The following is a 24,271-nucleotide window of genomic DNA, read 5'->3' as shown; positions in this document are numbered from 1 at the left end:
ATTTGAAACTTTATATGAAAATTATAATGAACAAAGAACAATTTCCAATTTCATGTTTGTATTATTCCCATAATGTATTATTCAAAATTACAAATATTGCATGCAATAATTTAGTAGTCTATATTGCTATAGTGACAGTGAGTGTTTTTGATGAAGATAAGTTTTCATATAAAAGTACAAAATTACATCAATAAAGAAATTACTACAATTATAATTATATTTTCCATAATGTTTTCATAATGTACTGTATAAACATCTGACTAAACTTTCAAACTAGTCTGACAATAAAAGTATGATGTGTCCAAATGTGAATAGTGATATGACATCATCATGTCCATATATGGGCACATTTTTTTGTTACACAAGGTTTGATAGTGTAGACAGAGCTAAAGAGTAAACTGTTGGAAGTATGTGTGGAGTTGTAGATTAGTGGTCAACATGCTTGCCTTCCAAAACCAAGGTCCCGGGTTCAATCCTGACCTAGTGCCATTGATGATGAGAATTATTTTATAAGCATTGTATAAGTTTATCCAACCTGTAATTTGTGCATTGGACGTGTCTGAAATAAAACTTTCCAGTTCAATTTTATCTTTTTTATCTTATCACAGTTTAATTATTAACACAATCACAATTAGCATGCCTTTACTTCTAGTTCAACCATGGACTAGTATAAATTATATCTAATTTATAGGTCCATGGTTCAACCTATTATTTTGACATTTTGTAGTAATTACATCAGCTGATGTTTTTTTGGCGTCAAATGTTCACTAATGATTTCCTTGTTACTAAATTAAATGTTCAAGGAGGACTGTCATTGGATTAAAAAATAAAATCAACCATACAAACCAAGGGTAAATTAGTCCAAGATTTGTGTGCACTTTGCAATCTAAGCTCGTCCAAATTAATTTACAAATTATATTTAATTTGAGTGCAACAAGACGAAAATAAGTAATAAACTGAACAGAACTTGATGTCATTTTCAAACTTCTGATGTAGTGCAAACATATCTAAATTAACTAAGGTTTCTTTTGTGTGCAGACTTGATTTTGTAAATGTGTTACCAGGAATAAATCCTTTTTTTTGTTTGTATTCCTTTAGAAAGACATCTATTAGAAGAATTCAAGGTACATTGATGGAAACCTAGTGGTCTAAACTGGACTTATGAACAAGGTGTAAGTATATTTGATTGTTACTTGTACAAGCTCTGTCTGTAACACTATCAAACTTTATGTGACAAATATATGTGATGTGCCCATATATGGATATGATGATGTCATATCACTACCATATTTAAGCATAATCACATTTGGGCTCATCACACTTTTTGTCACATAAAGTTGGATAACTGTGTAGACATAGCTTTATACAGTTCGGCCTCTTAATCTCTGCCTTCTACAGTTTCTGTGCATGGGACACCTCATAAGTGGACACATCCCATAACTGACCGTCATTCATTTTGCCTACAGTTTCTGTGCATAGGGACACCTCCCATAAGCGGACACAGACGGTAAAATTTGGACATTGTGTACAATTCTTGACAAGAACCCAAACACTTTAGTTGTACACTGTATTTATACTGCTGTGGAATATCTGCATAAGCGGTCATCTCCCATAGCACTTTCTTCTGAACTTATTTGTATTTATAGTTTGGATTAGCGTTAATCAAACATGATTATGTAAATATGGATTACTTAGATCTGGTGATTCCTAAGGGATAATGTGGTTTGGTAGATAGAGCCGGATGAGAGAGTTATCAGCTTCAAAAACGGAATTTATCATTCTACAAGGCTCTTCTGCACCCAAACATACTTTTATTTATAGTTTGGATTATGAATTAGCATTAATCTGAACATAATGCGTAAATATGGATTACTTAGTTCTGGTGATTCCATGGAGGGAGAATGTGGTTTGGTGGATGGAGGCGGTTGAACAGTTCACCTCTCAATGTCGCTTATCATTTCTACAAAGCTCTTTAATTTTCCAACCAATCCTATAAAATTATACTTTTGATATGCTTGGCACAGGCAAACTATTGCGTTGTCCTTGAAGTGTAGTATGATTGCACTAAAAGCAACTTCATATTATTTGATGCTGCTTTATGCAATAGTATAATGCGAATCTTTATTAAATAATCTTTTCAGTAGAAAATATAATATAATACGGTACTGTAAAGCTTTTCCTTCAGCCTTCGGCTTTTTGATGAATAATTGTCGGCTCTTTTTAAATAGGTTTTATAATGTGACTTGACTCAATCAATAGATCTTTAGTACTACTATATAAATCAACTACAATAATCTTTTCAGTATAAATAATACAATATGATACAGTACAATAGTGTAAAGGTTTTTTCACCTTCAGCCACAGTCAATGAGTAATTTTCTGCCTTTTTTGTGGTCTTTTTCTATACAACCTGATTGGTTGTAAACACCTTAATTGTCAGGAATTTTGCAATCAAAGTTTTCATTCTATTATCAAATAGTCTTTTTTTTTTGATGATTTGTTTTTATTCATACCATGGAGTTACTCCATGTTCATACTCAATATTTCAAAGTGTGCGATGATTATAAACGAAGATAAAAGTCTGGTTAAATATCTATAAGGCAAAATTGAGAACAAATGTACTTCTTGTTAGTTACCGTTGACAGAAACGTGACCTTCAATTCTGTGCTGTACTGTCTATCTTGTACAATATTAAATTAAAAGTACTACAAAACTAAACATATCTTTTGCATAAAAAAACATATCAATTCAAAACATCAATGTTTCTAGGCCACTACTTTTCCAATGGCATTAGTAAGATATTACTATGTTGACAGCGTAAGATAAACCGATATACTATAGTTCCTGTCTGGATCTGGCCTATAGGAAGTCATTGGATAACTCACATAAGTACGACCATTCTTCACAACTTCCGATCCAGTGAGGCATGATATAGGGATTTGTTTTTTTTTCTCTATAGTGAATGAAATCATAGTAATATTTAGATAATAGTAGATAAATAAAAGGCTACTGTTTAGCCATAGTGATATATCTCGATGGTTTAGCAGTAGAAGTTTTTAGAAAACCTAAAAAAGGTTGTAAACAGGTGGGTATGGGTATTTGAAATCAGTAAAAAAAGTCTTTTAAACTAGATTTTATTTGCTACACTATGCATAGGATTAATTTGATTGGCACTCGCTTAGTGTTTGATATACAGTACTTGCTAACCAATGTCAGGGTTCTTAGTTCAAATCCTTTCCAAGTCCCAGTGAGATATTTTCCTTAAATACTTAAAAGTCAATAAATATTTAAGCAGAGGGCTGAACTGTCCAATTTTTCTTTGAGCCCTGGTTTGAATCATATCTGAATGATTATAACCAGTATGCCTGTCTACTGAACTCTACTGGCTTATCAAACACCAAGTACACTATGCTATATATTTATCTTTCTTTCTTATAATAAACAATAATAATTTATAGACACACACATGTCAATCAGTGAAAATCAGTCAAACATGAATTATAGTTTAAACTAATCCCTGGATCAAAAAACAAACTTCCTGAATTCGTTCGGCATTTGGATTCCTGCAAGCGGTAATTGATATTTTCCTTCGATGTTAGATTTTAAAAAGCACATTTGGTTTTATTTTATGAAATCAACGTAGATTGGAAAAACAGCTTTCATGCAAACTTGCATGTTTTGTATTGATTAGATAAATCATGAATTTATAAATGAATAAAGAGTAAATTATGTATAATTCATGAATAAAAAATGTGTTTTATAGTTGTTGTTAAAAAAGTGCAAATGCATCTTTTGTTCTTTTTTAGATCAAATGGAACTATACCGATTCTAAAATAGAATGCATGAAAACGGGGACGATATGAGAGTTTACTGGGCTAGGCAGCTGAGCCACAAGATATGTTTCCAGTATGTAGGCCTGGTTGAATTAATATTTTAGTTTAGAGCTACCGAACTATTCAGGACTTTACATTCATGCTAAAGCTGTTGGTATACAAATAATGAATGATTATTAGTGGAAAAGATAGGATAATTTTATATTAGTTGAAAGATTTATTGGCTCCGCATCATTGAGTAGACCAATCCATCATTGCTTAATTACAGTACTCTACCCCAGAATTTAATTTAGCATTAACATATACGTATATCTCCTCTGTTGTTTGATGTAAAATAATTTTAAAAATCAACCATTTCTATTTGTTTCAAATTTTCAAATTGCTCATGTTTTAATAGTTTTATATTTTTCTTATTCATATTGTTGTAGTTGGACTCACATCCAGCTTTTCCATAAAAATCTTCATCTAATACTTACCCTTGTTTTTGTTTTCCTAGGTATGCTTTGATGCTGAGCAAGTTGTGGTGCTCAGCTCTTATGATTGTTGTCATCTTCGTAGGTTTCCTTACATGCGGCCTAATTACATTCTTATGCTACAACATTCCAGATTTCAGTGACCCAATTAAGGTAACTAAGCGTTGAAAGGTCAGCCATTTTCAATAGACAGGGGGCCATATTCAATAGACGGGGGGTGGGGGGGCCATTTTCAATAGACAGGGGCCACAGTAAAAAAAAAAAGCTGCGTACAAATATTTATATTATGGCAGAATACATTTAACTCAAAGTTTGTAACAACTTACAGGCTGAGAAGCCATGTTTTAGAACACTTCCTTGAAGACACTCTATTCAGAGGAAAATCCCAATTTAGGGGAAACTTTGTTTGATCCCGAGGGTCTTCCCAAGCGGTATAATTTGTATACATATTTTTTCATTTAAATATGTCAATAATGTGATGTATTTTTCAGGGTTTTGAAGCAAGGGGTACTGACATAAAAAGTCGCATCTCGAGCTGGAACCAATACATCGAAGAATCCAAAGTAATAGAGGGATCGTTATCCTTCTATCCGACGTTACATGACACAGCTGACTACTTTGAGGATTTTGCGTCGGACAATCGTGTTATACGTGATATTGACACTATGGGTTACCTCAACGAACCCGCCGATTCAACTGATGATTCATCATCCTCGTCGTCATCTTTAATGTCATCCTCCGATGAATATTTGGATACTGATGAGTCGTTCTTCTGTAGTGAACGATGTAAGTATATTTTTCCCTATCAGATGTTCAGTACATATCATGTTATAAGATGGATTTCTCAAAACTTTTATAACACATCTATTGTGTATCCATGCTATTAGGTTAACTATGTATGCATTATTTGAATACATCCTCATGATTGGTGGTACATTACACATTGAGGTTTTTGTAAATATGTTGAGAATAATGGATAATGCACGATTGAAACCAACTTGCGGAGTAGAGTCTGTAGACTCTATGCAGCTGGAAAATTTCAAATTTTTTAATAAGTCTACGACATTATTGACAACGTCCTTTCAGACTTCCTATTCTGTAATTATAATTTCAGTTTTACATTTAATTTATAATCCAAATCTGACTTCATCTTCTATCTGAAATGATATTGATGAAACAGTCATATAACATCTTTGCTGATAATCTTCTTTTTAATTTTCACATCAAATTTAAATCATAAAGGAAGGTTTCTATTAATGTATTTTGTTCTTGTTAAATCACAGATGGTGATTATGATGCCAGAATAGCTTTTGTATCGGAACCTGGGTATTCATTATTTTCATTACCAGCGATTCATTCTGTTTGTAAGGTCGATGAACTACGTGTCCGTAGCCATATTGATTTCAACAAGTATTGTTTGCGTCAAAACTTTGAATGTTGTCCAAGTAAATCTTTGGGAAATTACGTTGCTCTTCTTCGCAATAGATCATCTTGTTTTGATGTTGAACAAGAAGATGTTACGTACGCAATAGAGTTACTTCAATTTTGTGCGGATTATTTCCATGAAAGGACCCTAACCAGATTGTGCTGGGATTATAGTACAAATTCAAAACGCAATGAGTATTGTTACGCAGTACCGACAAATTGCACACGTTTCAACGCGGTCTATATGTTGTTTCAGTACGTCTTAAGCACTGATTTTCTTAGCATTGAAAATCCAAATAATTTTCATCCAAAAGCGACGATGGTTATTTCTCCAATTACAAAAGGGGAAAATCATTTAAAGAATATATACATTGATAATTTTAAAGATTCAGATTTATCGGATGGAGAAACCGAAATTGCTGGTATCGATTTCGGGATGAAAGATTCGTTGTTTGTTGATTATTTGATATCAGATACGGTATATCCTGCTCTTGGTGTGACGTTTGTTTTCTTTATAATGTGGGTTTACATTGGCTCATTATTTATTACGACTATGAGTATTGCAAGTATTTTAATGTCACTTATTTTCTCGTACTTTTTTTACATTGTCGTTTTTCGATTAGTATTCTTCCCGTTCATGAACCTATGTGCTATTATTTTACTTGTCGGGATTGGTGCAGACGACACGTTTATTTTCTGCGATATTTGGAAAAAACTACGATTTGAAAGACCACATACGCCATTATTAATAATTATGATCGAGACTCTACGTCACGCCGTTCTCACAATGTTTGTTACTAGCTTCACTACAGCAGCTGCATTTTACGTAAACGCTATTAGCTCAATTACGGCTATTCGTTGTTTTGCAATTTATGCAGGAACCGCAATCATGATTAATTTCTTACTGACAATTACGTGGCTGCCTGCTGTCGTTATTATACATGATTTGATAAGCCAAAAATTGACTTGCATAAAACAGCGAAACCAAAAAACTTATTTTGATAAATTTTTATTATTTTTTCGTAAGCTACGATATCAAGCTAGTGAATATTCTAGAATATTTTTTGAAAAGTTATTACCATGTATAATTATTCGTTTAAGAATATTTTGGTTATTATTATTTTTTAGCTTAGCGATATCTGGTGCTATTTTGATATTTGTAACTCCAGGCTTAAGTTTGCCAACAGTGTCAGAATTTCAACTTTTGCAAAGTTCGCATCCGTTTGAGAAATACGATCAGGTATACAGACATTTGTTCAGATTTGAAAATGTTCAGGATGGCAATGATGAACTATCAAATTCGATTCCAGTGAATATAATTTTTGGTGTACATGCTGTAGACAATGGGAATCACTGGGATCCGGATGATGCCGGGCATTTGGTACTGGATGATTCCTTGGATATTTCTAGTCCTGATTCTCAACAGTGGATGTATGGATTTTGCCAAAGATTACGTGAACAAACATTTTATAAGCGAACCTTAGGTTATCATCCGGAATCATGTTTTATGGAAGGGTTCCGTGATTGGATGACACAGAATCCATGTTTGACTCCATCAGGAATAGACGTTTCCCCATGTTGTAATAATACAACATTTCCTTACTCTCGATCAGTTTTTGAATACTGCCTGAAAGAACTAGTGCTGTATCTGTACGATGATTTATTAATTTATTTTGATGGAACCGTTGGGGGTCCAAAGTTTCATAAAGATGACGATAGGATTAGTGTTGTTTTAGTAACATTTGAGGCAGAATTTGAATATTCTGTTGTTTATGGAAAAGTAAATGATTTTTGGAATGGTATAAACGATTGGTTAGATAAAGAGCTAGAAACTGCTCCGAAAGGTTTGAAAAATGGCTGGGCCATAGCGGATGAAAGTTTACTTACATTTTACGATTTGCAACATCACCTCGCGGTTGGAACGCCAAATTCACTCATGCTTTCAGTATCAATCGCTACCATAGTACTATTACTAACGACTAGGAATCTTCTTATAACTTTGTATGCAATGCTTTCAATATCTGGTGCAATTTTTCTGACAATCGGTATTTTGGTATTCCTCGGTTGGGAACTGAATATTCTGGAGTCAGTCATCATTTCCATAGCTGTTGGTCTTTCAATAGATTTCACTGTTCATTACGGAGTTGCATATCAATTAGCTCAGGAGAAAGATCGTGAATCAAAAGTTATATTTTCTGTATCGCAGATGGGGTGTGCAATAACAATGGCAGCGTTGACCACGTTCGTTGCTGGAGCGTTTATGATGCCATCCACAATTCTATCATACACTCGGATGGGCGTCTTTCTGATGCTTATCATGACCATCACATGGTTGTACTCTACATTGTTCTTTCAATCGGTGTGCCACTTTGTTGGGCCTGAAAAAGATTTCGGACTCACAGCTATGAAATGCTGCAAAAAAGCACATTGTAACAAATCACCATCTAAGCATAGACTAAGAGATTATAGTATGTCGTTCCAATCATCGAGTATGCCACAATCCTCTGATTCTGTGGAGTTGGAATGTCTTCATGATAATGGGCAACAAACAATACCGGTTTTAAAAACTCTTGTTAGAATTCCTCCAAGTTGGGACCACAACACGCATAATAGCGCAAGAACTTTGAATAATAGTCGTGAAATCCCAATGTGGGACACGCCACACCTAGACACTCAAAGATTAAATACCAAAGATTTAAGACTCGGGGAAGCTGCTATACAGATTTTACATCCAGATAATTTTGATAGAGTACATTCAAGAACGGAAAGAATTTTGGAAGATGAAAAGTTTTTAACACAGGTTTACCATAGTGTGCCTAACTCTGATATGATACCAAACAATGATCCTACAATAAAAGATATATGGGTACCAATACGGTAGTTCATCAGATATTATCCCACCTTGTGTTTAGAGGGAAGAATGGGGTTGTTAACTTTCCCAAAATTTGTCAATGTTTTGCTTAAAATGTACATTATAGTTTTTCAGTCAAAATGCATTGTTATAGTACAATTTGGGATCTTGAACAATTTTGGGAGAGCAAAAGTAAAGTCTACACTAGTAAACTTAATTTTTGCTTGCAAACTGTGTGTTTGCTAAGTGTAGCCTTCTGCAAGTTAGTTTTCTGTAGTTTGTCAACTGGCCTACACTTACAAACTTTTCTTGTCAAACTCAAAGAGTTTTCAAACAAAAGTTTGTCAACGTAGACTTTTGCCAACTTGTTTTATCAACTGGTGGTATACACTAGTAAACTTTAAAAACTTTTCTTGGCAAGCTCAAAGTTTGCTCGGGTTTTTTTCAAACAAAAGTTTGCCAACGTAGACTTTTGCCAACTTGTTTTCTGCAGTTTGTCGAAGTTTATCAACTGGTGGTATACACTAGTAAACTTTAAAAACTTTTCTTGGCAAACTCAAAGTTTGCTCTGGTTTTCTAACAAAAGTTTGTCAACGTAGACTTTTGCAAACTTGTTTTCTGCAGTTTGTCAAAGTTTATCAACTGATGGTATACACTAGTAAACTTTAAAAACTTTTCTTGTCAAACTCAAAGTTTGCTCGACTTTTCAAACAAAAGTTTGCCAGCATACACATCGGCAAACTTTTTTTCTGCAACTTGTCAACTAACAAAAAACTGTTTGTTTTTTTGTGTAGGCACAGCTTCTGCAAACTTGTTTTTGCAGTTTGTCGAAGTTTGCTATTGTCTACGCTGACAAACTTTGAGAAGTCATTTCTGACGAAAGTCGGAGTTTGCAAACTATAAAGTTTGCTATTATGGACTAATAATTAATCTTAATAAACAGTTGTGGATCAAAATTGCATATATATTTCTACCTCAGAAATAATTATACCTCAGAAAGGGAAAAAATGGAGTTGAGGGCTCACTTCATTTTAGACGTTTTTGATCCTCAAAGTCATTTATGTCAACCAAAATAACATTCATGCAAATCTATTTAATTTACTGTACTAGAAGTATTTTGACGATAGGTCATCATCAAATACTAATGTCAATAGGTAAATTTTGTATACGATTTTTATTTGATTTGTATGTAAAATTCAATAAAGATAAAGTTTGAGAACAAAGCACAGATATGTTACTTTTAAATTATTTTAGTGTAGATTAACATTTAATGTATTTGTTATTTTTTACTTTAAAGCCTTGAATGTATGGCACTTCATAATTTATTACATCTTTTACCATACATAACAGTACTACATATTTGTCTTTTGACAATTGTACCAATTGTCATCCACCACCACGTGTACCGTCTTGTAACAATATTACACCTAACCTAACCGAATTGATTTATTTTCCAAACTTATTCTTTGCTGCTAACTTCATAAACCAATCTTAGGCGAGTGCCACAGAGTTATGTGTGTGGAATGTTCTTTAATGTACTGTCCGAATATAGGAGGCTTCTTCATCACGTCCAGTAGAACTATATGGACATGGTCGTAAGTAGACTGCTGGACATTTTGCATATACATATTTCTTCATTAAATAATTGTCATCAACATGCATCACTTGGTATCCATGTTCTCGGTTGAATCTCTGGTTGAAGAAAGTCTTGACTCATTGTGGAAATAAAGTTGTTACCTAGAGATAAAAACAGATGATGATAAGTGGATATTGGCAGAAACATCTTATCGTCTTATTTCTTGTATTCAAGTCGGGTTAGATTTGTAATAGTATTTGGCCTATTTTTAATGAGCTTGGATTTAAAGTGTGCGCTTACCTCTGTTTTCGTCCATGTGGAATAAGTGTGATGATTGTGGAAGTATCGGCTTCTTGTTCATGTGACTGATGGTTCGAAGTTGGGCATCAGTAAAACTGCAACAAAGAAGAGAGATTCAATTTAGTAATGTAAAACTCTTATCCTTCGGGAGCCAACAAAGTGTACCTTTAATACTAATACGGGTGTCATTGGCCGTAGTTTCAAAACATATATCACCCTCGGAAAGTGTTCCCTTAATAGGGGTATCCCAAAGGAGAAGTTCTACAGTATTTCAAAATAGGCTAATAAATAATGATAATGACGTGTCGTCTTGAGGTCGTTTGAGTTATCAGTATTCACTATTTAAGTTCTGTTTTTTGGTGTGAGGAACCAAATTACCCGGGTAAATAACTGAGCCAGAACGGGTTCTTTGTTACTAGAGAGTGGTACCGTAAATCTTTTAATTGTAACCCTGGGTTATTATTTTTTGATTGTTTTTTAGGGTGGGTTACTATTAGAAGGGGGGTTACTATAGTAGTGGGTTACTATTACTAATCTTAAATTAGGCACCTGAAAATAGTAGCCCACCCCCAATTTGTTCGGTCAGCAACTCATAGCAAAATAATAAAACAGTACGAATAAACAAATTTGGTTGAACTCTAACTTTATTTTATAAACTCAAAAACACTCAATCTTCCCCACTCCCGAGATCAAGACTCCTTATTTTCAAAATTCGGCTGCATCATAAACGACCAATCATTTTGTCAATAGTTTTTGTGACTCTAATAGTAACCCCCATGGGTTACTATTGGAGTAGTGGGTTATTATTATAGATTGACTTATAAGATGGGTTACTATTAGTAGGGGGTTACTATTAGAGTGTGGGTTACTATTAGAAGATTTACGGTAATAGTTTTTATGCTTACCTTCTTTGTTGCAATGGTCTGTAATCATTTGACATCGTAGAATCTGAATGTGCAGCCGACACACCTTCTGGCACTTGTTGAGGAGTCAAGTTTTTCAGGAACACCTGGTAGTTTACGTTGCCATCCTCATAACGGTCACATCTAACAAATAGAGTTGTTTATGTTACAATTTGTTATATTAAGTGAAACCTCCGGATGTATGATTATTATTTTTTTGCAAGTGTTCTTGGTATAAAGTACTGTACAATTACAGTTTAGGGCAAGCATCTGCAATTGCATTCGTTGTAATAATGCCACTTTTTATAGTGTTTGCACCGATCGCTGTTGCCATTCACCTTGCAGACTACACTATTTGACAGATACTGTATCAGAGACTGTTCTCTATATGATCGAATCTATACGGTACTTACTTTCTGAGTAACGCTTCTATTGAAATTTGACTGATGTTTAGTTTGTATTTACGACAGATAACTTTCATCTGTTCCTTGGTTATCTTGCCTGTGCCATCTGGATCTAACTCTGAGAATGCTCGTTGAAGACTCAGATGTAGATGAGTCACTGAGCTTGATTGCCTGTATGAACACACCATAAATATAGTTTACCAATTCACCGTACTTATTGAAAATGTAAAATCAAACATTAAATACTAATTATTTACTGTGATGTAAATGATAGGGCATTGCCTGATATCTTTATGTTGCTGTATGCAAGTATCCGTCATCCTATATATGGTATAGCTCGACTTCCAATGTGAGGACAACATGAACCCCGTATTAATTCGGGCTCTGTGTGAACGTAGCTTTAATCTAATTTAATCTGTACATACCCATTGAAGTAGCCTTTCTTGTTCATCCTTAACGTATCGAAAGTATTCCACGACATCGGGTTCTTTTGCAAGTCTTGTGTATTTTTGCTTTAAAGTAATAAGATTTTTTTAAACTACAAAAAAACTAAATACTTGTAACAAGTTATTAGAAAATACCGAGGCTCTACAATTCAGAGAAGATCGCCCTCTTTTATTGAACAAATTTGGATTATAATTATTATTTTTTATTATGCTTTTTATTAAGCTCTTAAGCTTAAGTTCAACAATCAGGTATTAGCATGTGATGTCGCAGCGCGCTTGTGTACGTGAGTTGTGTCGGATAAATGTTATGATTTAAATTTATGTACCTTTCGCACGTTTTCGGCCCTATTAAAAGGATGAAGAGTATCACATTTACAAGTTTAATGTGAATAATATCACGTAGACCTCCATGTAATCACACTATAATTCTCAGGCACAAATGTATGCCCAAAATGCAAGTGGTTAAATAAAATGACAGTTACATCAGGAAATTCAACTCTTTGGTTACACACTGTTATTGCCCGTAGGCCTACCTCGTTCCTTGAAAACCTTTTTTTGGAACATCTCTATTAGGTGGACCATTTCCCGTGAAGGAACGAGGGCAATATATTGAACAAAGTATACATACAGTATTAAACACTATGGCAAATTAACTATTCATGGGTCATCTCTTTTTTGGGTCCCGGAAATCACGTTCAGTACCCTGTTACAAAGTGTTTGAACTACGGCGTATATGATACTATCGCTTCCATAACAGTTTAGAAGTAGATAATACAGGTGTCATTAAACTTGTATCCTTACAATTGCGGTGAAAGGGAAAGGTACTGAATGACACTGTATGACCCGGATATCCGAGTGACTACCTGAATAGGCCTATTGCGTAATAGCCATATTTGGGTCATGGTTTATCATGTCGTCATATTCTTTTAATATTTGATTTGTGTAATGTTTGACATATTCATCAATTGTTTACATATGTTTAGTTGCGTGCAACTCTACATCTCACTATTTCGGTCGGTTGGTAGATCGGTAAACACTAACGTGAGCACGCGGCTGCAGCCATGTATATGGCCTTGTTTATGTTTATTTTTTATTTCGTTTTTATTTTGGGACTTCAAAACGATATTTTGAACGCTTTAGTCTATAAGGTTAGGGTTAGCTCGCCACAAGGTCATTTGATTAATAGAATGTTTGTTTTTCATCTGGCGTTACTCTTTGAGTATTGCCCTCTTCCTTCATATTACAATTTTTCATTGTTTTTCTTATTTTTATGCCTTATCATCTCTGAAATCGCTTTTGCTACTTATTATTTTTAATCTTGAAGATATTTTGTATTTGATGTGGAAGAAATGTTGATCTGACAGATGATGATGATTGAACTAGATATTTGTTGTTACTTACATGTGTAATGGCGAGTCGAAATTAATTGTATTGATTTGAATTTGCCTAATATCACATACCTTGCTGTGATGTGGCTAAACCTTGGATCGTGCATGTTCTTTTTACCAGCACTCGGCACTTCGTCTCCCACAGATCGACATCTTATGAACTCACCATGAGATTCTGAAACTGCTGATGATTCATCGGAACCTAACTGAAAATGAACTTTCCTCTGGTCTTTTATTCTAGCATTATTCTTTAGCTTGCCTTTGGAAAGGTTTGTGATGGTTTGTTCCGGTGATGTTAGGTTACTGAATGCCTCTTTAGCCTCTGATCTGGGCGTCTTGAATGAGTATGGCAAGGCCGCCGTGTCTAGGTATCGATATTTTGGAAGTTGTGCAGTTATTGGCATCTGTGTTACTGCATTCGGGTGTTTTATAAAACTTGATCTGGCAACTGAAATTGAAAAAATATTAGTGATAAACATCAATTGTTGCTATGTATATGCGCATGCTCACACAAGCGCTAATTAATTAGCCTAAATCTGACAATTTAAATAATGATTGTAAAAAAAAGAAAGAAAATTCTAACGATAAAGACAAACATCGAATAGTTCGATGATAACGTTTTTAAAACGGTAAAAGTACGCAATATGCAGTACAGTCCACATTTTAATAATTATATAGGCTAATAATAATACATTAAAAAAAATTTAAACGGCGCTAACATTATTACTGTATCAACATTAATATTTATTATTTTGTCTGACGTACCAGATGTTTGTCGATCTTCAATGTGATTCTGTTCATCACGGGCCAAATGGACACTATTTTTAGAATGACGTGATTTATTTTTCTTAGCCATTTCATCATTCCCATTCATCTGCTTATAAAAGATAATGTAAATAAAATATGATTGTTGAACATACGGATATAAAATAATGTTTAAACATGATAATGTACATTGTGCTATTGCAATCATACGTTTCAGAAGTACAATGCCAAGAGGATGTACAGATAAATTATTACACTCTAAGTGTATATACATATTGTTTGCTTCAATAATAAACCTCACATGACAAAAGGTAGACCTAATTCTTTCAATTTTTCTTTCTTACCGTTTCTTTCCTAAAGGTGATATAATCCGTTTGTTTTGTACTTTTTCCAAATTCCGGGTTTTCACTCTTGTGCATAACCTGATAAATGGTAAAAATTAAATAATTGAAACAACCTGTATTAATGGAGAATTAAGTTCACTACACAGTAGTATTTTGTGGAAAAGTTTCACCATAGTCAATTGTATTATTGAGTTAACAGTTTAGTTGCTATGAACTTCAGAATAATTATTGTATTCTACAATTCGTTTCATAATAATTGCTCACCACTGTAAGCATTTAATTCCCTGTGTACTAACCTCTGATGATATTGGTGGTTTTGCAAGTTCTTGGTCAGTTTTATATCCTTTCATGTCAAAATCTTTGTGGTAAATAGAAGCAGGATTTTCTCCATCATGTCCAAACTGACCAAAAAAAAAGTTTGTTTGTTGTTATTGTTTCTCTGCACATACACACGCACACATAACATTTGCAATGAAAAAAACAAGTTACACTAAAATTAAAAGGAATCAAAAAAGATATAGGAAAGTGGATGTGCTATACGTGTACTAAATTTGCCGATTATACTGTTTGATTTTGTTTTTGTTAGGGTTGGTTCAGAGTTTGGTTTTTCAGTTTCATCTTTATTATGCATACCGTAATACAGTATAAAAGACACAAAGCATTCAATCTACCTTAAAATGAGCTGTCGTTTGATAATCTTTGCCTAGTTCTGACGTAACTAATAAGGGATTTCCCTGTGTAGTCTTCGGTGGCCAGGATGTAGATTTATTTCCGTCTGTAGACTCTAAACCAGGAATGTCATCAAAATTAAAACTCTCTTTAGGATCTTGTGCAGTCACCACTATCCCTTCGTCGAGATTAGGCTTATAATCATGATCTAAAAATAATATTTATGTCATTTATTAACACAACAAAATAGAGTAAGATTACTCTCGTAAAGAAGGTCTATCACAGACTATAACTTCACATTGAAAGTTAGAGTTATGTCATATTATCTGGTGAGAAATACAATTTTGAATCTTCCAGGTGTAATTTAACCTAGAACACGTTACCAACCATTTGTTTGCAAACAGAGTTTGCCACTATTTTTATTTAGAGAAGTTTATTTAAAACTACTACTCTCTGTTACTGGAGCCTGTCATTTTGTCCGCCTACAGAATCACAAAGATTTGATTCGCGGAGTTCAAAAGTTTCAGCAAACTAGTCAGTTGGCCAAAGTTCTATAAACTAGGTTTCTGCAGTTTGCCGAAGATGTCAACTGGTGCTAGAGATAGTTGGTATCATGAAGAGCACGTAGAATTAGAGAAGGAATGGAAATGGATTTTATAGTGTATAAAAAATATGGCTATACCTATACCTAAGTATTGCTTTATGAAATCGCTGTATTCAATAGTGCCCGACATGCCTCGTTTGCTCACTCTCAGTATGTCGTCGAAATCGTTTTGTGGTATAGGATCCAAGAGGCAATTACATGCTCTGGTTAAGGCATCTTTACTTATGTAACCATTCCTAATGAAAATAATATGTAATAGTTTTATTTCCCATGTAATCTCCTCTGGTTCGTTATTTGATACTCATGTTTTGTGAAAAGTTAACTAATGCCATTTTTATGACGTCAACATACGTCAGACTTACTTATTTAGATCGTACTGCATGCATATCTGTTTTAGTGTCGAGCAAACTTCTTCTCGTTGCGTCCTGCTCGGCTTAGAAGCTGAAGAACCGCTATCTTGGTTGTATACGAGGAAAACTTCATTTCTATATATTATACATAATCAAACAGAATACCAACATAAAATCGCAATATTGGCATGTTATGACGTTCTTTTATATCTATGTTTATGTCGTACTACGATCATGCGCAGTTCAGTTTAGATGCATAGTCATTACGCTACACTATAAAAGAATGTTCATTTTGTTGATTACAGATGCATCGGCATCGTTTTAACAATAAGAAATGTATACCTTTCTTGCCGTGGAGCTCTGTCCAAAAATCGACCTTTCTTTGACTTGGTTACTTCTATAAATCCGGCCGCCTTTAACGGTTTAATAGTTGCGTTATAGTCACGGTTAAATGTTGAAATACTGGGTAAAATATCTGAAGGTTTATGAAGAAAATTATCAGTGACGTTTTTACAATCGATGCACAGACCAATAATACTGTGAAGCATTTGCGGTAGTTTCCATTATGTGTCCAATTCAGTAGTAATGAATTTATCAATAAGAATATTCACGTGTGCTACTTTTGTATACTTGATTTGAGTTGTACTTGCAACTACGATTTTAATTTAAAAAGTAGGCCTAACTTACTTGAAACATTGTAGTCCCCATGTCTGAAAACTGCTGAATTCTGCTCATCTTCAACCATTTTCTTGGTGAACATTGCCGGAGTGTCCTCCTGCTCGCCAGTGTTTGTATCGGGCTTGGTATTAAAATATGAATCGCAAGTCTCCGAATTAAATCTTAAAAGAAAATGTTGGTAAACTGTTATAATCGCCTCGCCACTTAGATAAGTAAAGGTAATGAATTTTGTTGTAATTTGTTTCAAGTAAAGAAAAGCTATGTCTTACTTTGATTGGTCATTTCCAAGACTGAAATGACTTTTCCTCACATCTTTTATGTTATGTCTTCTCAGTTCATTTTGTTTCTCTTTCAAGTCTTTCATTTCTTGTGTCTGTGATCCTTCATTAGCCTAGAAATGATCAATTTAGGCTAACTTAAGCAGTAGTACTTTTACGGATTAAGTGACTTAGTGTAATGTTACGAATTGTGCATTGTATTGTGTTTTTATTGTTTTTTATTCGAATTTGGATGCGGAATAGACTTGAAAGAACAACCGTATGTTGATCTAGGCCTCGGTGGTTAAATAAAGGTGATTTTTTCTTCGTTCCAGGCAATGCTGCCTGCCTTTATTTTGTTTCCTGAATTGAATTGTAGTATTATGCTCAGTATCCAATCACCACCTAATCGTTCTCATCATTCTCCACAACATATACATAACTTTAACATTTAGCAAAACTAACATAACACAAACTAAAACTCATTGGCGGAGGTAATTATTTTTTTACTTTATGAAATGGCCTGGAAACACTGAACGTAAGGCCTACCATATCACTGAAGTCTGTCCTGTACAAAGAACTTCCAAAACGATTGTCTTTCCAATAGCGAGGCTGCATGTCGGCTAAGTTAATTGTCCTATCTGGTTTTAGTGTAGCCGTCTATAATTTTAAAAGTAAAACAGTGTTAAAAACAGTTATATTGTCTACAAACAGGAGTGATTTTTTTTTTTTTGTTAATTCAATTAATCGAAAAGTATGAAATACCATAAAAAGTATGATACCGAAATGTCACTCTTTCCTGGAAATACAAAGTATGGTCTTACTACGACGTTTTGCAAACGTTCAAAGATATACTATACTATACAGTGTTTTAGTCGGGAAAGTTACCAGTTATTCTCTAGTCGTTATTGTTTTTGCTTTGTTCATTTTTTTTCTCATTGGAAATTAGTTAGAATTCTCCATGGTTTTAGCATGAATTGTGTTTGTTGCTGAATTTGTAAATTGTTATTTTTGTAGTTTTATCAAATTTAAATAGTGTTTCAAACTTACAATCTCGGTGTTTTTCTTATTATAATCTTTCATAGCGATTGACGACTTGTATATTGCTTCATCAATTTTAGACCCATCGGCTCGCATCGTAAAATGGCTTTCTCTCTATAAAAGCAAAATACAAAATCTGTTATACAGAAGAAGTCTGAATAAATGAAAGCAAATGGTAATTATGAACAAAATAAATAAACTGTACATTATCAATTGATACGTACCTGACGTTCTTTCTGTATCCAAATAGTTGAATAATATGAAAAATAAAAAGAATTATTATCATTAGATAAATATGTGAAATGAGTAGCGTATACCGTAATTTATTTTTCTTCTATTCTAAAGCGCTATCTACATTATCAAACTTTATGTGAACAAAATACGATGTGCCCATAGACACAATGACGTCATATTGCTACCATATTTGGGCACATCACGCTTTTTTGTCAACTAGTTTGATAGTGTAGACAGCGTAACATTCTTTGGGTTTTCTTGGTACGATGACTGTTGTTGTAAAAAGCCTTTTTATTGAACAAAAAAATGTATTTATTTTTCTTAGGGCTGTAATGTTTTGAAATTCGTTTCATTATCGTACCTGAAAGCTGCTGTCAATGGGAACTCCAAATTCTGCTGGTTGCCGACCCTATGGGAAATAAAGATGTACAATCACTATATTTCACTTTTTCAATGTTCATGTTTTGCTTAGTAAACTATATAGGCCTACATATGACTTGTTTGTAATGTAAACGATATATTTATGTAGGCTACGCAATGGTTCCGTTACCAGACTATCTTAAAGGATCTTAAAGGAAAATAGACACTTTTGTTAACTTACGTTGTACGTGGTTTTTGTTGTGCTTTCCCATCTACTTGTACTTCCTTCTTTGTGGATCTTGGATACATTGTCAGTCGTTAAACAGTGTTTCATTTCGTTTAAACGATCGAATTTTGTATCACCATACATCTCCTCTCGTCTTCTTTCTATGCCACCGGTAAATTTACTTGTTGTCATCATTATGGTTATTTCCAAAACAACAAATCCAAATATTCCGTAAACCGATAGATTTGGTGATTTGTTATTTACAAATCACATCAAACTCCTGTTATACGCTAAATTCCAACTTTAAGTTATCCTCTTCTGAAATCTATATAGGACAATCCGCTTTCCTCTCTGCAGAGAGTTTTCTCCTAATTAAAAAAGTTGTATTTACTGGAAAAGAGGAAATAATATTCTGCTATTCCCTTGTACTGTAGTTGACGACTACTGCATATGAACTGACTTTGTTGTTTTTTAAGTCTCGTATAATTAAATATAGAACATACTTTGCAGTTGCTTAGATACAATGACAGTGTGATTGTTGACAATGGTGAGATGTTAATCCTCTTATTGACAAACAATGGGTGAATCCTTTTGTTCTTATTATTACGTATCTCCTGATCCACGCAGAGCCTATGCGATTCACGGATTGATTTTCATTGTAAATATAGAAAATATCTCGTAAACTACCCCCGGAGACTTAGAAGAAATACTCGCACTTAAATATGCGCACGCGAGCTTGCTACTAAAATTAGTCCTGGAAATGAATCCGTTATCCATTATTTAAGATTCATCATTATATCATTTTTAGTTGAATGTCCTAGTCCACTCAAACTATACGTACAGCATTTTGAATGTAAGCAGGAAGGAAAAATAATAATAATAATTAACATTATTATTATAAATATCCCTTTATATGTAAAGGAAAGATTTTAAAATTCATTCAAGGACCTCTCGTGAAATACCATTTTATACAAATAATTAATTTTTAGAAACGCAGTTATTGATATTTTCTCAACAGTATTTTTAAGTTAATCCTCCATGATATAAACACTTTACAAAGAACACATGCATAAATAATTCATTTTAATTGATTATCCTTTATTTTGTTTAGACGTGTAGGTCAATATTCTGGTGTATACGTAATAGGTAGGCCTAATAATAAGTATATTCATTGGAAACATTCGACTTCGAAGAGCGGTGTTTGCAGGAGCTGTTTAAAAAAAAGAAAATAAATCTTTCAGTAGGCCGTTTCTATTTCGCCAAGTTCTCCACGCCCGTCAATATTGGGACATATTCCTCACTCTCCAGGTGATCAATGACATAATAATGTGTAGGTCAATGCCGTCGAAAATCGAAAGCTCCCTAATACTAATACATATCCTCACCTAAAACTGCGCTTTAAGCTCTGTCTACACTATCAAACTAGTTTGACAAAAAAGTGTGCCCAAATAATATGGTAGTGAAAAAAGCTTCAGTACAGTATACTTACCCCTCCCAAATCACTTTTCTTTTCAATCTCATCAAATGCAGATTGAAGCGTCTCAACAATTTCTTTGTGTGTTGCCTTAAAGAATTTTGCAAGTTTTCCTTCTTTCCGCATTGTCTCCAGGAATAGTTGCCCTTGTGTGTTCCCCTCCCTCTCCTCTTCTTTTAAAACCTCAAGTTTTCGCTGTGGCGTTATGTTGACCTGAAATAGATTAACAGAAGTGTTCACTTTGAAAGCGGTTTTAAATTTCAATTCTTCAATTTTTCCGTTAAATGGAAAAGAAAATTGTACGACACATTCTGTTTGTAGGGCTAGTCTACATTGGCAAACGAACTTTTGTTTGTAACTTTGCCACTGTTTGGAGAAGTGTGTAGTGCAGCCTCTACACTCTATGTCAAACTCTACCGAACTTTTTTTTGCAAAAATTTCCGCTGTTTGGAGAGAGGTGTTTGTGTTTACAAACTCACAAACGTGTTTTCTGTAGTTTACTGAACTGGTCTACAGTAGCAAACTTTCCAAAGTGCAGACTACTGTCTATAGGTTTTCTGCGAATTAGGCCTAGTTTTCTGCAGTTTGTCAACTGGTCTATCAACTAATTTCAAATAGACTTCTTGTTATGCTTTAAACCATTTCAAGTTGAAAAAAAGATGAAATAGGGGATTTGACAGCTCGACCAAAATAGTTACATAATTAGTAAAAACTTACCTTTGTGTATTCAAAAGCTAGTTGTACATCGTTTTTCGAAATAACTTTCGTTTTATCTCCAATTAGAATTTCGAATCGTATCTTCTCGGCTTTATAGACTTTTGTTACGACATAGAATGACTTAAATCGTGTCATGAAGGGTGTTATACAATCGATCCGTTCACTCGCTAATAGTCTGTAGAACATTTTTTGTGGTAATCTAGTTGCCCTCACGCCTATAAACTCTACATTTATCATGTAATCTGGAATCTAATAGATACATTTTATAGATCATTATATGGAACGGTTGTTTTATGCATTTTAACATTCATTCGACCCATCCACCGGAATCACATCACAACATATCGGTATTATACTGAACATATCGGTAAAACTCAACATTATCAGTACTGAATCATCGTCGTCGTTGTCGCGTCGAACGTTTAAAATCATTGTTGTAGTTTTGTCAACAACCCCCGGGAAAAAATACTGTACTATTGAATTTTCTTCAGCTTTATCACCACCATCATCATTACCTTATTTCTAAAGAAGCTACATCCCTGGGTTTTTGATCGTCTATAATGGAAGTTTGCCTTCTCATCTTTTATTTTCTTCAACAAATCAAATTTGCTCCGATTAGCTAAAGATGTCATTCTTCCCGGCCTAATGTGACGTATGATGTTGTCGTGTGTTTCGCGCATCTTGTTGGGGTTGATCTGTGGCCTAGGGTCTTCTGAGTCACCGCTCCTAACTAAAATAGCGGTAATGTCAGTTGCTGTAAAATAAAAGTTAATCATTTATGGAATTTCATATTAATATGATATCTATCTCTAAGCCTAGGCTTAATTCCTTTTTTAAATGATAGGCAATGGATTCCTCAAGTAAGCATATAGGGCCTACTACTATTGGGAAAACCATCGTGAACCCCATTTTAGTGTTTGTTGGTCTTTAATCCTAGGCCTAGGCCTAACATATTATTTATTAGCCTATATTTCATTACGTTAAAAATCTAGGCCCTGTCTGCATAGACCTACCCCCACAGTCATGCTCTAAACTCCTCACTGGGTTTGCATTTGGTGCAACTTTCTCAATGAACAATTCTGCTACAAGTCGCCAAAGTTGATCCATATTATACAAACTTCTATTTCATTTCTCCTCTTTTGTTGTTTGTTGTTTAGTATTATCATACGTAAGCATTGTTGTCATAGTAATGATGTGCGCATAATATAAGTACGCGTACTTAAAATGGCATGTGCATAAAGGGGCGCGCGAAGCCGGTGGGGATTCTTCCATTATTACGCGCGTGTATTTATTTTGCTGAGTACCGTACAGTAGTTGGCAAAGATTTTATATCTTTGGTAGTTAGTAAAAAACTTTTTTTTAACTTCTGTCATTGGGAAACACAACCAAAAAGGAGGCAAACACTCAAATATACCATAAATCTATTTTTATTTGTAAACAAACTAGAAATAATAATGTAATAATTGTAATAAATGTTGGCGCGTCTATGCATTCTACGTGTTTTTGGTGTGTTTTTTTTCTACTGACCATGAATAGCACCATCACCGGAACACCGATGTACCCTATTTATTTTCCAGTGCATGTTGATAGAATATAATCAAGGAAGAAAAGTAACATACAAATCTCATTTTCTCCGGATATACAGTAATATAATACATTAAGAAGGCTAGTATAATAGGTAACATTATATAGATTTCCCGTTTCGCAACAAGGCGAAATACTTTAACAATAGAATGATAAGCTTTTGTTATTTCCTTAAAAGATAATTAAACCCACTCTTCATTGCGTCAAAGATTAGTTATTGATTGTTCTTACTTATGAAATATCCGTTTCTCTGTTAATAATTATTAGTGTATTTCATACGGTTCAGGCCCAAAATTCCCAAGTTATACACAAATAAAACATTGTTTCGATTACATTCTTTGTAAAGTTGGATGAGACCGTGTACACATAGGCTTAACAATTATGTTATCGGACTAAAACAATAATATGTTTGGAGTTCCTGTTTTTTTTTTAATATGTCAGAATTTAAATCGTAAAGTCAAATGCATGGCTTTAGCCACCACCGAAAATAGAGGCAAAATTACATTACTTTATTTTATTCTTTTCATTGGGTATAAGTATAAGCAACAAATTAAAATATGATTGGTAGTTTTTGTAATGGTAGATGGGCTATATTTTTAGTATCATAATAATTTGTTAGAAACATTTTATAAAAGTGATAATTGAACTTAGTTTGTAATAATAAATATTATTATTTAGTAATATAGTTAACATTAACAGTATGCATTTTTCAAGATATCAGCCTCACGTCATCCTTAAGTTACATTCTTAGTTTTGCATATAATTATATATATGTATATGCATATAACAACATAAAAATAGTAAAATTTCTCAATAAATACAATGTATATAGGCTCATTATTACGTGTTGATGTTTTCAAGGTAAGTCGTATATAATATGCTTAGTACTGATTGAATAAAATAGTTTAACAACGATAATTAACTACAATTGTAGTGGAAGATATCAAATTTAAACAATATAATATTAAAAGGTAAACGTTACGGTTAGTGACATCGGTTCTGTACATGTCGAGTAAGTCTATCTATCTCTAGACTATAATTATACAACATAATAGTACAACACAATTTTTAGAAAAATATTAGTACGGAAAGTTTTATACATAGTAATTTTTCACACATATTTATAAGTATCTATACTATGGGTGTTAGTACATGGTGCAATATATAATAAATATTATTACATTATTAGGCTAGATTTATTAGATACATATTAGATGAGATTAATATATACATAGGTTTCTCCATGAAAACTCGTGTGACCGGGGTTCTTTATATAGAAATTAGAGATGGTTAAAAGCCAATTAGTCTATCTCTGTTGACTGATACAATAGTACAACACAATTATTAGAAAAATATTAGTACGGAAAGTT

At 33.7% G+C, this 24,271-nt stretch overlaps 3 protein-coding genes across 3 annotated transcripts; 1 reads left to right on the top strand and 2 right to left on the bottom strand.

Moving 5' to 3' along the window:
* Positions 1-3,815: 3,815 nt before the first annotated feature.
* LOC144852660 (protein dispatched homolog 1-like) lies at positions 3,816-9,800 on the top strand. Its single transcript, XM_078710589.1, has 4 exons — positions 3,816-3,906; positions 4,330-4,459; positions 4,798-5,092; positions 5,590-9,800. Exons 1-4 carry the CDS (start codon positions 3,839-3,841, stop codon positions 8,610-8,612), a joined length of 3,516 nt encoding a protein of 1,171 aa, XP_078566715.1. The 5' UTR covers positions 3,816-3,838; the 3' UTR covers positions 8,613-9,800.
* A 244-nt stretch (positions 9,801-10,044) lies between these two features.
* LOC144852979 (uncharacterized) lies at positions 10,045-19,456 on the bottom strand. Its single transcript, XM_078711034.1, has 20 exons — positions 19,142-19,456; positions 18,902-18,949; positions 18,531-18,542; positions 18,307-18,420; positions 17,815-17,925; positions 17,278-17,399; positions 17,018-17,169; positions 16,673-16,805; positions 16,343-16,465; positions 16,065-16,216; positions 15,379-15,584; positions 15,004-15,108; positions 14,708-14,785; positions 14,364-14,472; positions 13,671-14,046; positions 12,190-12,276; positions 11,774-11,935; positions 11,364-11,504; positions 10,459-10,553; positions 10,045-10,319 (listed from the first exon to the last, which is right to left on the bottom strand). The coding sequence occupies exons 1-20, from the start codon at positions 19,319-19,321 to the stop codon at positions 10,234-10,236; spliced, it is 2,592 nt and encodes an 863-aa protein (XP_078567160.1). The 5' UTR covers positions 19,322-19,456; the 3' UTR covers positions 10,045-10,233.
* Positions 19,457-20,194: 738 nt separating this feature from the next.
* LOC144852685 (uncharacterized) lies at positions 20,195-22,584 on the bottom strand. The gene is made up of 5 exons (XM_078710629.1): positions 22,331-22,584; positions 21,833-22,071; positions 21,318-21,566; positions 20,616-20,813; positions 20,195-20,336 (listed from the first exon to the last, which is right to left on the bottom strand). The coding sequence occupies exons 1-5, from the start codon at positions 22,422-22,424 to the stop codon at positions 20,295-20,297; spliced, it is 822 nt and encodes a 273-aa protein (XP_078566755.1). The 5' UTR covers positions 22,425-22,584; the 3' UTR covers positions 20,195-20,294.
* Between the last annotated feature and the right edge of the window lie 1,687 nt (positions 22,585-24,271).

The sequence above is a fragment of the Antedon bifida genome, chromosome 9, assembly GCF_963402885.1.
Source record: "Antedon bifida chromosome 9, ecAntBifi1.1, whole genome shotgun sequence".
Taxonomy (NCBI): Eukaryota; Metazoa; Echinodermata; class Crinoidea; order Comatulida; family Antedonidae; genus Antedon; species Antedon bifida.
This window is presented reverse-complemented; position numbering and strand designations above follow the sequence as displayed.

Bases quoted from the DNA above. Each gene is read 5' to 3' on its own strand.
- LOC144852979 (XM_078711034.1), bottom strand. From the start codon at position 19,321: ATGATGACAACAAGTAAATTTACCGGTGGCATAGAAAGAAGACGAGAG. The intron at 16,466-16,672 runs GTATACATTTCT...TATAATATATAG, and splicing joins AGAGCTCCACGGCAAGAAAG to AAATGAAGTTTTCCTCGTAT. The intron at 14,473-14,707 runs GTAAGAAAGAAA...TTTTATAAGCAG, and splicing joins TCACCTTTAGGAAAGAAACG to ATGAATGGGAATGATGAAAT.
- LOC144852685 (XM_078710629.1), bottom strand. From the start codon at position 22,424: ATGGATCAACTTTGGCGACTTGTAGCAGAATTGTTCATTGAGAAAGTT. The intron at 20,814-21,317 runs GTAAGTTTTTAC...AATCTATTTCAG, and splicing joins TAGCTTTTGAATACACAAAG to GTCAACATAACGCCACAGCG. The intron at 20,337-20,615 runs GTAAGTATACTG...TTTTTTAAACAG, and splicing joins AGAAAAGTGATTTGGGAGGG to CTCCTGCAAACACCGCTCTT.
- LOC144852660 (XM_078710589.1), top strand. From the start codon at position 3,839: ATGCATGAAAACGGGGACGATATGAGAGTTTACTGGGCTAGGCAGCTG. The intron at 3,907-4,329 runs GTATGTAGGCCT...TTGTTTTCCTAG, and splicing joins AGCCACAAGATATGTTTCCA to GTATGCTTTGATGCTGAGCA. The intron at 5,093-5,589 runs GTAAGTATATTT...GTTAAATCACAG, and splicing joins GTTCTTCTGTAGTGAACGAT to ATGGTGATTATGATGCCAGA.